The sequence below is a fragment of the Manis javanica genome, chromosome 17, assembly GCF_040802235.1.
Source record: "Manis javanica isolate MJ-LG chromosome 17, MJ_LKY, whole genome shotgun sequence".
Taxonomy (NCBI): Eukaryota; Metazoa; Chordata; class Mammalia; order Pholidota; family Manidae; genus Manis; species Manis javanica.
In genome coordinates, this window is record NC_133172.1 from 45,429,185 (window position 1) to 45,444,450 (window position 15,266).

A 15,266-nucleotide genomic window follows, 5' to 3' on the forward strand; every position below is an offset into this window, starting at 1 on the left:
AGACTGTTCTCACGAGAGACTGCAGAGTAGAAGATTGTCCATGTATTATAATAAGGTGGACTTGGAGTGATCATGATGAAACTGTTTGAGGTCTTGAGCTAGGACCTGTCTAAAAATATGGGGACTATCTCGGAAGCTTTGTGGCAAAACTGTCCAGGTGAGTTGTTCAGAATGTCTTGTGTATGGGTCCGTCCAGGTGAAGATGAAAAAATCTTGGGAGCAGGGGTCTAGAGGGATAGAAAAATGGGTCCTTGAGATCTAGGACTGAGAAGTGGGATGCTGAGGCTGTATGGATTTGGAACTAAGGGATGGATAGGGACAATGGCTATGTTGATGAGGCGAAGGTCTTGGACAAGGCGGAAAGATCTGTTGGTTTTTTTAACAGCTAATATGGGGGTATTAAATGGGGAGTGAGTGGGTCTGAGGTAATTTATGTTTAAGAGATCTTGAATGATGGGTTGGAGGCCTATGAGGGCTGAAGTGGTTAGGGAGTATTGGGCTTGACAGATATACTGAGAGGGGTCACGTAATTTGATAGAAGCAGGGGGACATAGGGCCACAGAGGGGCTTGTAATGTCCCAAACTTTGGGATTTACAGTGTGTATGAGGGCAGAACCGGAGCTTTCATTGGGTAGAGGGGGGTCGTCGGCTATGAGGGCCATCAGAAAGGGAGTACTGGGGGCTGTGGGAGTGGATATAGTTACGGAAACGTGGAGGAGGGAAAGGATGTCTCGTCCTAGTAAAGGGATGGGACACTGGGGCATAACCAGGAAGGAGTGGGAGAAAGGTATGGGATTGTCTTGGATTGTGCATAAAAGGGTGGGTGGGGGGTTTAATGGGAAAATCTGTTTACCTCCTACTCTGACTATAGGAGTAATGGCTGGCGTGGTAGGGCCCCGGTATTCTCACAAGACTGAGAAGGTGGCTCCTGTATCTAGGAGGAAGGAGATGGGGTGACCGTCTACTGTTAAAGTAACCCTGGGCTCCTGTTTGGTGATGGAAATGGTCGGGCAAGAAGCCCCCGGGCCCCATCAATCTTCTTCTGCCAGCCCCACTACGGCAGGCTTAGGATGGGGGTTGTTCGTCCAGCCTCCCCTTCAGGTGGTTGGGCAATCAGACCCCCAGTGGCCCTTTTTGTGGCATCTGGGGCATGGGGTGGTAGGAGATCTGGGGGAGGGGCACGCCCTTGACCAATGTCCCTCTTTTCTGCACTTGAAACAAGCTCTTGGGGGGGCTTGTTTGTAGAGGGGCGCCCAGGTTGTGGTTTTATCAGCTGGGCCAACATCTGGAAATTGGCCTGATCAGCCTTTTGTTTACGGCATTCTTTCTCCTCCTCCCGCTTATGGAAGACTTTAAAGGCCACTGTTAGGATCTCAGTCTTGTGGGGTAGTGGGGCCCTGTTCTAACTTTTTGAGTTTAACTTTAATGTCGGGGTAGCCTTGAGCTAGGAAGTATGTCATAAGGACATGTCTTCCTTCAGGTGTTTCTGGGTCCAGGCTGGTATACTGTAATAGGGCTTGAGTGAGTCTGTCTAAGAACTCGGAGGGGATTTCATCTCTCTTTTGAATTATGTCTTGGAGCTTTTGAAAATTGACTACTTTACAAGCTGCCCTTTTTCAGACCTGCTATTAAGCAGGAGGCAAAAATATCTCGAGAGCGGAGACTCATGGCGGTGTTATAATTTCAGTGTGGGTCTTGTTTGGGGACAGCAGTGGGGCCAGGGAGATAGGTGGGGTCAGTCCTGTGGGTTTCAGTAGCCTGCATTTGGGCGAAGTCCTAAACTCGTCTATGCTCTTCAGGGAGGAGAGTATTGGCCAGGAGCATGAAAATGTCATGATGTGTGAGGCTGTAAGACTGGAGGGTCTATTGAAACTCCCTGATGTATGTCATGGGATCAGTGGAAAAGGAACTTAGGCGTTTCTCTAGTTAGGCTAAATCTCTTAAGGAGAAAGGGACGTGAACGCGCACGATGCCTTTGGATCCTGCTACCTCCCGGAGGGGGGCGATAATTTTGGGAGGCTCTCGGGACTGAGTCTGAGGGGGACTGAAGGGTTCTGGCTCAGTCTGTGGGGGAGTGACGCGGTCTAGCCGTGCCTAGTTGAGCAGGTCCTGAAGTGCAGAAGGGGGGCAAAGAAAATAAAGATAGAATCGGACCCACATGTTGCCAGCTAGCAGCCCAGCTGCTTGCCTCTGCTGCTTTAGTTGGGCTTGAACTCATGACTCTGAGGTTAAGAGTCCCATGCTCTACTGAGCTACAGCAGGGCTCCAGTTAATTGCTTATGGAGTGCGTTGTTTTCTATTCCTGCCACATCGGCAAGTGGGGGAAGGGCATAGCTAGAAGCAGGGGCGGTGTTTCTACACATCTTCAAGGTCTCCCTATTTTCAGAGTGAGGAGTCTTGGCAAGATATGTTTTTGTGGACAGATAACTTCTAAGGACTGCACCCGTTGTTCTCTAGCTTGTGCTTTCCCATGCTGCGTTCAGACATGGGGGGAGGTGCTTTCCCATTCTCTCTACAAACATGTGAGAAGACAAAGGCGGTCCCTAACAGGGGAGAAACAGGTGATGAGGGCAAAGACAGAGGAGACCCCTGGGACCTAGTTAAAGGGGGGCTGAAAGGCTCAGGCTTAATCTGCAGGGAATGAAGGTGGAGGAGGTGAGATGGGGGAGGAGATGGTTGGGGAGGAAGGGAGAAGGGCTGTTGTAGGAGAAGAAGGGGATGGGAGTAAATGGGAGGCTTCTGCGGGGGCAGCGGCTTGCAGGCTAGGAGAACTTGGGAGGGGGCGGGGAGAGGAGGAGGCGGAAAGCTTCGATATAGGGAATCTCCTTCCATTTTTTCAGGCGCTGGCAGTAGTTAAAAAGATCGCGAGTGATGTTAGGATCAAGAGTTCTCCCTGCGGGCCATTGGTTTTTATTGTCTAGGGGGTATGTCGGCCAATCTTGGGAGCAATATTTACGGAGAAGTTTTGGTTTTATATCAGGCATCAGGGAGAGGGTAGCCAGATGCTTAAGCAGGCATTCAAGAGGTGAACTTTCAGGGAGGGATGAGGAGGCTCCCATGGTAAAGGACAGAGAAGGAGACAAACAGGGGAAGACGAACGGAGATCCTCGGACTGGAAGCAGACCACAAGGAGACAAAGGGCGTCCCCGATGATCCTTGGTGGTCTGCGGAAACTCGTATACGAGTCGGAATTTCTTGGGAAGTGTGGGTCGTCACCCAGACTTCCCTAAGAAGGCAGAGTGCCGGAGTCACGAGGTACCTAGCGCTAGGCGTTTTCGGCAGACATAACAGATTTCGGAGGACGGAACAGAAGGAGGAGGGGGCGGGGAAAGGGAGCGTTCTCATCCGCAAAGGAGTCACCTCGTTTATGGCTGTTGGAGGGGGGGGCCTGAGAGTCTGCTGCAGCCGTGAAGGCCTGAGGGGGGGAGAGTTCCCTCCTCATCTCCAAGCATCAGGGCCTTGCCGGACGATCACGGGCAATGGCACTGCGATAGCTCGGGGAAGAGCGGCCCACGCCGGGGAAATTTTGCTTAAAAAGTTTCAGCACTGATTGAAGGGACGGTGAATGCGTTTATGACTGTCGGAGGAGGGGCCTGAGCGTCTGCTGCAGCCGTAAAGGCTTGAGGCGGGGATTTATGGCTGTCGGAGGAGGGGCCTGAGGGTCCGCCGCAGCCGCGAAGGCCTGAGGCGGGGAGAGTTCCCTCCTCATCTCCGAGCATCAGGGCCTTGCCGGACGATCACGGTCAATGGCACTGCGATAGCTCGGGGAAGAGTGGCCCACTCCGGGGGGAAAACTTACCTAAAGGCCAGAGAGGAGTGGTGAGTGTGAGGAACCAGCGCCGGAAAAAGAGGACGAGGGCAAGCTGCTGCTGGTGTCGGGGGGAAGACGGGGCCCAGTTGGGGTGTCCCGTCTCCCGGGTTTCGGCACCAATGAAAGGAAAGGAGCGACACATTGCAGCAATTCACCGGAGAGTTCCGCTTTATTAGGGAAAGGTGCTGGGTTATATAGGAAGGGGCATGAATTGATTGAGGTGTCACTTCTACGGGGCTGGTGGCTGTTGGCTAGGTGCTGGGATTGGGAGGGGGGCGAGAGGTGATTGGGCTTCAGGTGGTGCCGGCGGGAACTGAGGACCCCGAAGAGAAGCCGGAAGTTTGCCATCTTACTGGTGGGGACCCTTCACATGACACTTACTAAAGACAATAAGGCTCACTTTATTCAAGGGAGGCTACGGCAGCAGGGTTTTCTAGTAGGGGAGAGAGATGGGATTTAACTCCAACTTAAACACAGCCATGTGGGGTTTTACGTCCAAGGATCAGGTGGACTCCAAGGAATGGATGGTAAATTACTAAGGGGAGACATCAGAGATAAGAGGAATATTTGCAACATTGATTCAACAGGTTTCTTGCTGAAGGCAGGCCAGAGTGGTTAAGACTGAAGAGACATCAGATGCCAAGGGTGGGGAATTTTTACTGAAGTGACTCAGTAGGATCCTTGCTCAAACTGTATTCTACAAAAAACAAAGGGAAAGCCAAGTTCAGGCCTAGTGGAACCAAGGACTCAGAGGAAGCTGATTAAAGTTTGGACAAAGGAGATGGGCTTCATTACTCTGCACAAAATGAAGGAAGGGTAATCTAGCAATCAGGGAATGGGAGGCTGCTTTATGTTGTTTGGTCAAAGAACCAGACACCTTAAGGGAAGCAATTCCAGACAGAAAGAGAATTGTGTGAAGAGTATCATTTTAGTAATTTAGAAGGGAATACCTTTTTGCCTTTAAAATGTATTGTTATTCAGGGTCACTTAAAACCACTCCTTCCAACCACCAGAGATGCAGAAATGCACATTCCACACTTGAAAAACAATGGGCCAGGAGTCCTCAGTGCCTAGACTCAGGAGTCACTAAGTCCATGCCGGGAGGAGGCTACAGAAAGATGAGAGGCTATGCTGGGAGAACTCCTAGGACTAAAATCCTTACTCTACAGGATGCAGTATCCATCTCTTAGAGGCGATTTAAAGCCCACCCTAGGGATACAGGGTCAGCATCTTCAAAAGAGAAGCCAAAGATCCCTTAAAATCACTTTTGGATTTAAGGTTGTCTTCTGAATCATTTGCTGATGCTAGAAAAGTAGGGTTTACAGTAGGAAAAAGACCAAATAAGAGTAACAACAACAAAATCATCCATTTATGCAGGAAGTTATATATTTAGTTATTTTTCCTATTCTAGGTCAATCTTTCTAGAATTTTTGGAGACATACCACACAGACTACTTACTCTCCATTGCCTAGATGAGGAAAATGAGACCCACAGAAATTAAGCACACTTTACAAGGCTAGCAAGTCAGATCATCCGATGGCACTTCAGTCATGCTCAGTGCAATGAGGCCCATTTGATCTGAGTGTGTGGGGGTTGAATATCTAGAGAGGAATATCCAGTCACGTGAAATCTAGAATCAAAGCATTATAATGATACTATCAACTATCAATAAATACACGAATGTGGGAAGGGAGGGAGGCGACCCCAACGAACACTCATGTACACATCTACTAGTTCACTTTGCTATGAGGCCTAGAACACAGAATGATGAGTTTCTTTCCCTTTATCCACTCTTCGCTATATTCCTGCCCCTATTCTCTGCTGGGAATCCAAAGTGAAAACAAGAAAAAGCGTGTGCCCCACAGTGGGCCAATGCTGTTTGTAACTCCAGAGGGAAAATATGTTCCTTCCCTGGGGCAAATAACCTTTGAAACCGAAATCAGTCAAAGGGAGAAATAAAGTGGGAGAAACCTGTTTATTGTTTACAAGCAGTCGTCTACTTCTGCTTGCCCTTGTCTCTTGGGCCCCAGCTGCAACCGGACCCCACCAAACCTCTCTAGACCTGGTGTGTGCTTCCTCCCACCCCCTTTGTAATCACCTATTGATACGGAGATGGACTACTCTCCACTCCTTGGAAACACCTATTGATATGCAAATGCACTAAGGCTGGGCGAGAGATTCTGGAAATACTGCACTTTTACCCACATTGTTTGCTAGGTCAGCATCCCAAACTGACCACATTTTTACTGATTCATAAAAGAAAGTAATTTGAAAGTTACATTTGCAAGCACTGCTGTTTCTTTCACATCCCAGTTAGTGTTTGAAAAAAAAAAGAAAGAAGAGGGAGAAATTTACCATAGCATAAAATAATTTCCAATTTCCTGAGTGCTAAATGAAGTAAAAATTGTGGCTAAATTACACTCATCAAAGTCGTTATGAAAAAAAGGTATTCTAATGAAATTACATGTCTTCAAATCTAAATATTTTCAGAGAATTATGTCTGTAAAAAAGGAGCTCCATAGTTTCAACAAATGAGAAACAATATATGAAATTGACATTCTTATATTTGAAATGTCAGTTTGTGCAGTTCTTGACAAGCCCATCCAAATTTTAAATACCAGCGGATACACAGTTTCTATCCGATTAAATATAATTCATAATCCTGTGAATTTTATTATCTCCTAATAAAACATTGAAAAGCTATTTTACCTGTTGCTTTGCCAATATTAATGCTACATAACGTAAGTGAATTCATTGATCGGACTGTCTTATTTTTTTGTTATTGGTTTGTTTTTCTTTTTTTTTTAATGGTAGGAAATTGTCAGTTTCCCACCTAAACTAAACTACCACGTGGTGAGCCATGTTCTATAGTCTCAGAGGGAGAGACTAGAGAGGTGCTTCTATGAGCCTTGAAAGAGGAATAATTAATGACCAAGTTGATTAAAGTGACAAAGAACTATAAAATCATCTCTAAAATATATAAAAATAACTGGAATAAAGAAGGCCCTTTTAAGAAGTTGGAAGCCTCTGATCATACAAAAATGAAAAATCATTGGAAGAGTTTGTCTACAAGAGGAAAGCACAATTTTTTCCCCCCAGGGACCATTGGGACCTGACAGAGGCTCCCAATCCTGACCCTTGATTTTTTTTCCGTTTAACTGCAATTTTAATCCCATGAAGAGGATGAAATGCCAGTATTTTCTGTGAAGCCTAATACAACTATAAAATGCCCAACCAGGCTCTTTTATATTCGATTTTCAACATTTATATTGTAGAAAGATGCAAACCCCAGTAGAAACTATTCATAACGGTGTCCCGTGTATTGCATTGGACTTGGGGGGCAGTCTGGGCATTCAGAGGCCTGACCGGATCCTTTTGTTCAGTTCTGTGGTGACTGGCCAGTCAAAGTAAGAAACCAAACCCAGACAGGCTGGAGCACATCCCTCCCAAGTTGTTTCTGGCCAGGGTGGCTGCTGAATAGCTGATTATGAGCAACATCATCGCTGGCTCTTTAACCAAAGTTTAAAGGAAAAATCCCTCGAGCAAGGGGGGGAGAAATGGGACCTATTCCCACTCAGCTTTGACAATCACTTCCTGTGTATGCCTCAGAGAAATGGGACCTATTCCCACTCAGCTTTGACAATCACTTCCTGTGTATGCCTCAGAGGGGTGCTTAGCCTCTCTGGTCTACCATTTCCTTCCACATGACTTGGAGATTGTAGCATGTTTGCCTTCTCATAGACTTGAGATCAGCGTTTCATATCTAGTACGTGCTCTCCCACACAGTGTGAACTCAAAAAAGCCTCCCTGACAAAGAAAGAATTGGTGAATTAATTAATAATCCATTCTTAGTTTTCAAAGCACTTGATGTACAAGGCTAAGGTTTATGTTTCCTAATTATCCTGATTAGTAAAACTAAAGTCAGCATTACTTTCCAACACCAGAGGGACTTACTTCACCATTAACGAACTACTCCTTTACAGCTAGAAGACAGCACTGAAGCCCAGTTAGAAGAAAACACAGACACTCCTGAGACTTCACCTACCATCTGACCCTTCCTCAGCATGCCCAGCCCTACTTGTGTAGTGAGCTAGCTGCAAACCCCAATTCCTGTTACCTAGTTGACAGTTCCACAAACACGTCCAATTTACAAGTCCAACACAAACTTAATTCAACTTCTTTCCCCCGAACCCACTTTTCCTTTTGGATTCATAGCCCCAGGTCCCAAGATCACAAACCACTCAAGATCTCAGGGGAGGAAGCTTAAAATCACATTGGCATTCTCTAATCATTCATCAAATCCTGAAAAATCTGCTGTATTGTTATGCCAGCCTTCATTCAGGAAGTGTTGACTGTGCACCTATTATGCTTCAGGACACCGTAAAGAATGGGGCTTACGAGAAAACGAGATCCCTGCCCTCTGGGAGCTCACATTCTGGTGGGGAAGTCAGATTCATAGAAGCCAGAAAAGCCAGTAAGCAAAATACGTTTAAAGAGTTGTAATCAGTACAAAGGCTGAATTACTTTTTGGAAAAGGGGGCATGTTTTGTCCACATGAGGAATGACAGATGGCCAGTGTGGCTGGAGCACAGTGCACTGAAAACACAATGGAGTAAGACGAAGTTGTAGAGGTTTGCAGAGCCCTGGTCATGTAAAGCAACAAAGGAAGGATGCCAGAATTTATTCCAAGACTTCAGTAAGCCAGCGAAGAGGTTTCAGTTGCGGAGTCATGTGATCTGAGTTGTGTGTTAATACACCTGGCTTCTTTGTGGAGAAGAGATTGGGAGGCAAAGAATGGCCGGGAGGCTGTTTCAGTCTTCCAGGACTGACACAATGGCCTTGACCAGCAGACGGCTGTGCAGGAGCAGAATATCCTTGTCTCTTTTCCATCCCCAAATTACTGAGTTATTTTGGGCCCTCATTTATACCTCATGTTGACTTTCATAAAAACCCTCCCGGTGTGCCTCTTAGGTTTAGATGCTCCTAATCTGCCCTCCATGCTGCCTGCCATACACATTTGGCTCCTTTTCTGCTCAGAGATGCCAATGCCCTCCCCACCCACCCCCAGATTTGTCCCACAAAGGCTCTCAAAAAGAACAGAAGGATGCCACACAATTGCCCAGGAGCAATTGCAAATACCCCTGACCAGGTCCTACCTGAGTATAGAGTGATACTCTTTGAGCACCATGACTGTGTATTTTTAATACATTTCTCCACGTGATGCAGATAATCTGCTCCCTTACCTTCCCCATCATCCCCAGGAACACTGGCCTATACAGTACAACTTAGCTAAACATAAGATCAGTCCAGAACTGCTGCAATTGGCTTACCCTCCATTCATGGTCAATATCTCACCATCTCTTCTTTTTTTTTTTTTTTTACTTTGTTCCCTCAATCCTGAGGGGGAGGAAATACCCCGTTGCATCATCTGGAGAGGTGGGTGGGCGTGGAGGTAAATTGGCGATAACAAGACAATGGAATGGACATATCGGAATGGGATTGAGAAGACAAAAGCCTTGCAAGGAAGGTAACACCACTCATTCTGCATCCTTAGGTGACACTACAGGGGCCACAAAATAAGGTTTTGATGAATGAATGCATGAATGCTGAATGTAAACAATACCCGCTAGGCAAGGACGAGAACAGAGCAGCGTTCAGCTGAATCAATGCCATACAGCAATGATTACTTTATATCAATGTGAAGAAGGACCATATATAACTTCAGACTGCTTTTAAGGTAATATGTTCCAAATGAAAGAAGACTCCACTAGTCGGGAAAGACATTTTATTTCCAAGCTTCTAAGAGGGTTCTACAAACAATAGAGGCTTTAAGTAAAAAAATAAAATAAAAAGAGAAGATAAAAAGAAAAAAGAAAAACAAGTATTTTTAACTATTGAAAAGTAGACAGCCTTTTTTGTTTTTTAAACTTAAACATAAGAATGTGAAAATGTAGTTGTCAAATCTAATCCAAATACATTCCTAGAAAAAGGATCATCTGTGGTGATGGGGTTACTTACAGCTATATGCTTGTTTAAGTGCTATTCAAATTCCTTTTGAATTATTTCTTCATTTCAAATTCAATTGGAGATCTGTGCAAATCTAGCAAAATATTCTTTGGATTACAAAAACTATGTAAAAAAACGAACAAAACCTGCAATTATGGAAGCATTGAGAATGTGCAATCCTTCAGTGAAATGAAAGATGCCAAAGTGACATTGTCCACAGAATTTATTCCACTGAAGTGTTCAATTTGATTTAAATGCAAAGTAAAATGGAAGTGAGCACTTCATAAAAACATTTCTTTGTATGCATTTTGACTGAGTCATAAAAATAGTATGTAGCAGGATATCAAGAAATGCTTGAAACAAACTTTCACAATAAAGTAAAACAAAAAGGATCTAAACATCGTCTGCCATCCAAGAGAAAGCTTGTGCCCTGTGTCTAGGGGGAAAGGGAAAAGGGAAAGTGCTTGCAGCATGAATTTTTGTTGTCTTCTCCGAGTATTGCTATGTTTTGACCCTAGGCCCAACTGAGCAGCTGAAATGTCCTTCACAGAAGTCCCACTCCCCAGGCAGTAAGTGGGAGCGGAGTGCTGGAGACTGTAGGCATGCTCATGGGTCGAATGGCATTGACCCTAAAATCTGCTGCCATCCCTACCCTCATTCTGGGCTTATGGCCCAAAGCATACTTTATAGCAAAGGTTTGAAAGTGAATTGCTTTTTCTTTTATCAAAATTTGAAATGCTATATTCTTTTAAGAGGAATTAATATTACAGGAGGCAAAATAAGCAGTTTCAACTAGCAGAGTTGTTATGACAGCCTGCCAAGTTCAAACCAGGGAAAAAGAGAGTAACATTGGAGGTCTGATAACTACACATTGGCAAATTTATATTTTTGACTCTTCACTTCGCCAATGCCCAAGTGCTTGGTATGGGGCATAAAATCTACATCTTGGAACATCAGAGTTCTGATCATTTTGTTCCCTCATGGATTTGTCTCTCATAACCATCGAACTACTGATATACAAGATAAATGCATATTATATAACAAGTATTGCAGAATCATAGACTGACCTAGATCTTTAGCATCCTTCTTTTTCAGAAGACGCATGTGAAGCAAAGCCAGGAAGCTAACACGGAGAATGTACAAAAAAGCTTTACATGATGTTACAGAATCTTGTCTGGAAAAACATTTGCAAAACATATTTGATTTTAAATAAACAATGAAAACAGCAGACTACAACAGATCATAAATAGGGTTATTAAAAGATCACAATTATCTTAAATTAGAAATATAAATGGGTCAATAGAAAAACTTAATTTTTTCAATATTAAGAATGAAACCCAGAATTAAAAAAGAATCTTTTTTTTATTTCAAAGGTTGCTTCTTATATTGAAGCTCATATTAAAGCAACAGTACAATGTTCATAAAATATAAGTGTGATGCCATAACAGTTTTTACATGTCAGAATACTGATATTTGTATGTATACTAAAATAAGAACTTTAAAATTGTACAAATAGATACATTAAAAATGACTTAGAAATAGGGCGCCTCTCACTGAAACAAGACAGTTATATCTGGCACATATTAGTTCAAGATGAAAGTAGAAGCAAAAACATTTACAAGAATCAGCAGTAATAAGATTGATGCTCAAGAGACGTAATTGTACATTGTATTGTACATACATTGTATGGGTTTAAGCTGGCTGAATATTATATATTTCAAGTTTAAAAATGCACTACATATAGAGTGTCCATAGTTTAAGGCGAAATTACAGCTCAGAACTGTTGTCCTTTCTAATTTTGTGGAAGCTTCTTTGACAAATAAAAAAAAAATAAAAGAAAGAAAGACTTGGATGTTCATAACACAGAAACAATTTCCCTTCAGAGTTCACCATTGGACAGCTCCTTCACTTAAATATTTCGTATGCCGAGTGGTTTTTCTCTAGCGAAGTCGGTAATCAACTTCAATATTTGCCTTTTTGCGAGAAAAGGTACTTCACAGTATTTACCACTTTGATGTCCTTGCAGTTTTATTAAATGTATCCTCTCTGTAAAACTTTGCTTGTTTTAAATGAGCCTTCCCTTGATTTAAAAAAATACCTGTTTACATTTCTTCTAGATTCTTCAGAAAGCCAGACAAGTTCTTAAGGCCAAATTTGTGTCGTTATTGTTAAGAGTCGTCATCAAAAGTGTCTTTGGAACCGTACAAGTCTGCCAGTTTCTTAAAACGAGGTCCCCAGTTCTGTAGGTAGTCATAGTCCAAGTCTGAGTCTGTGGTGGCAGACTCTAAGGAGCTCAGAGACCCGGCCACCGAGCCCCTGCCTTCGTAACCATAGATTTGAATGGAGTCATAAGGAGGGGCGGTGGGGTCGTTATCCGCCTCCTGTATCCTCGTGTTGATGAAGTCATCCACATCCACGCTATTGGGCGCTGGCCGGAGCCCAGGTCTGGGCATGTACTGATACTCGGGTTTTATGTCTTTTCGAGGGATAAATCCATTGATCCCGTCAGGATTCTGAAGGGTGGCGATGTCAAAGGCCTCCGTGTCTTCCTCCCCACCCCCTTCGTCGTCGTAGGTGATGATGTTCTCGCGGACATCTTCCTCCTCGAAGACGATGAGTGGTTCTTTCTTTTGCCTTCTCAGGGTCACGAACAACACTACGATGACTGCAGGGAAAGAAAAAGGAAGTAAGCCTAGGTGAAGCCTGGCATTCCTGTTTTATTCTTGCCCCCGGGGGAACCCTGCTTACCATAAGGCCTGGTGTACGCATGCTTCAAAACTGGGAACAGTCTACGACAGGAGAGCTTTACTTGGAATCCCAGAAGATGTGTAAAAGTGCCCTCCACCTGGCTCTCCGGGTGCAGAATGCTGCCAGCAAGATATTATATCCACACAAACTGGCGAGTTGGAGCTATTTTTAGCTTTTTATAAATGAATCTGACACTATTTGGAAGTCATCTTCCTAAAACTCAGAAGATTCTAAATATGTTGGCCTGCAGCCTCTTTAAAATGGCTTATGCCAGTTTCTTTTTTACAGGAAGACAGCTGCCTCCCCAGAGTTAATGAAGGAGGATGGTCCCAGACTTCAGGTCCTATTTGCTAGAGGAGGTGATGCCTAGAGGTTCAGGGAGTGGGGGGCCAGCATAGATCCTACTCTTACCTTAGTGAAAATCTTATCATAAGCCTGGCTGGAGTCTCTTCAGACCACTGTGCAGAAGAGGGGAAGTTTATAAAGACCTTCAGGAGACGAATCTATTTACTTGGCTCTAGGAAAATAGCATCAGCTGAAACTCCAGATAAAGCAACCCCATCTTTTCCCTGAGACAGGGGATCCCACTAAGCTTAGGCAATTCAGGTTGAGGGGGCAGAGCAGAAATCTCAGGGACTGCTTGATTCTTTACTGAATGCTCACCTCCCTACAAGAGACTTCTACAATGTTCCATTAGAATGCTCTCTCCCACACACTTAGCAAGACTGAAGAAAATGTCTGTGGCTGAATCGGCATGTGGTCGAGAGCTGCTCTGGGTGCGGGGGTGAGGGCTGGTGTTCGTTGGACTGCACGTGGCTCCACGTGCTCCCCGAGCACAGTCCTGCCTCTGTGCCTCGTTCTTGACAACACCTTTGCACAGGCCACCCCTTGTCACTTTCTGTGCTTGGCTGACACTTGCCTCTCATCATGGAAGTCTCCCTGGCACTCATCCTGACACCGCACAACAGGTGGTGTCACCTGCCCCACATATCCACCCGGCCCTGTTCTTCACTATCACCGTAACACGTACCACATGGTGTACACACCCACCTCCCCACTTGACTAGAACTTGACTAGAGCTCTTTCATACTCTGCTCCCTTTGCTTGGAATATCCATCCATGCCAGAACATTGTACCGTCCAGAAAACTCTTTCGGCATCTGGCAAGTATGTCACCTTCTCCAGGGAGATGTGCCTGACCTTCCCAGGCAATGTTGGGCACGGTGTTCTCTTGCGTCCCTAAACTACCTTTTGTTCACATCCTTATCATGGCACTCACCATGTTCCTCTGTAGTTTATTGTATTTCCCTTGATAAACTATGAACTTAAAAAGCACAGAGATCTTGTGTAATTCTTCTCTTTATCCCTGAAGGTTGAACACAGGGTCCCAGGCCCAGATAATACTCAGGAACCACCTGTTGCACAGAACTCACTGCCTCTTCCCCGTGCAGCCAGCCTCTCTTCTTTATTCCATGGAGAGCCAAACATCAAGGCACACACATAAATGTGGTGTTAGACATCCTTGGATTTCAGTCCTGATGTTTGTCCCTCACTAGCTCTGAGACTCTGGGGCACCTGATCTAATCTTCCTGAGACACAGCAATAGTAAAGGGTATTAGCTCAGCACATTGTTGTTTTTACAGAGTAACCACAAATGGGATACAAGTGCAGAAGAGGGGGCACCTCACTTAGCCTGTGTATGCAGGGAAAGCTTCCCCTGGGCCCCCATCCCCTGAGGCTTACCCCCAGATATCACAGTGACAATCAGAGAAGGGTCGAGATCCAGCTTCAGCCAGGGCAACCTTCCCTAAGCTCCTTCAGTCCACACGCTGTCTTTGGCCTCACGATTATTCTAACTCTTCTTCCTCTTGTAAGACAACCACTGCGCATAAACGAAGTCTCTGCCTAAATTCCTCTTCTGCAGAACCTTGTGTAACGACACTTTGCGAAGCCCTCCCAGTGGCTCCTTCTGTGCGGATCTGTGGTTCTCAGCACTTCACTCACCAAAACCTTCCCCAGACTCTGCTGGATCTATGCGTTCAGTTGCCCACTCTCCCGACCTTACCATAAAATTCAGGAGAGCAGGGATCCCCCCACACCCCCCCCACCACCAAACTGCATCAAATCATCTCTTTCCTCACACACTGTACACGCAGTGTATACATAGTTCTGGGTACCAGTCTGCGCTCTGGAAATATCTTTGTTTCCGGGCTGGGACCTGGCTGTAAGGCCTGGCCCGCAGGTGCCGGGCGGTCCCTTACCGAGGAGAATGACGATGCAGGCCAGGATGGCGATCAGCGCCCCCGTGCTCAGGCCGGCGTTCAGAATGTAGGCCTCCGCGTTGCAGGAGAGCAGCGCCCCGTTCACGTCGCACCCGCAGACCCTGATGGTGAGGGCGTTGGTGCTGCTCATGGGCGGGATGCCACCATCGCTGATCACGATGGGCAGGAGGTACAAATCCTGCTTCTGCCGGCTGAAGCCCCCGCGCCGGGCATACACCCCTGCGGTGTTATCTGTTGGAAGAGGGGAGACCGGGACCGCTCCAGGCAGAGCCTTCACACCTTCGCCCTCAGCGTGGCACATGTGAGGTGCGCTTCTCATCACCGAGGCCAACAACCAGAGTCCTTCCCACCTGCTCTTTAATCTAGGTATCTACAGAGGCCACAGTCACAGGGAATAAGGTCTCTACATTTTGGAACAAA

The 15,266-nt window shown here is 45.5% G+C and overlaps 1 protein-coding gene across 4 annotated transcripts in view; it reads right to left on the bottom strand.

Moving 5' to 3' along the window:
• Positions 1-9,579: 9,579 nt before the first annotated feature.
• CDH11 (cadherin 11) overlaps positions 9,580-15,266 on the bottom strand; it is a 142,059-nt gene continuing 136,372 nt past the window's right edge. For all 4 annotated transcript variants that reach the window (XM_037025414.2, XM_037025415.2, XM_037025416.2 and 1 more), the window contains 2 exons: positions 14,826-15,077; positions 9,580-12,482 (listed from right to left, as the gene is read on the bottom strand). In XM_037025414.2, the coding sequence (XP_036881309.1) occupies positions 11,986-12,482; positions 14,826-15,077 (749 nt within the window). In that variant the 3' untranslated portion in view covers positions 9,580-11,985. The remainder of the gene's footprint in view (positions 12,483-14,825; positions 15,078-15,266) is intronic.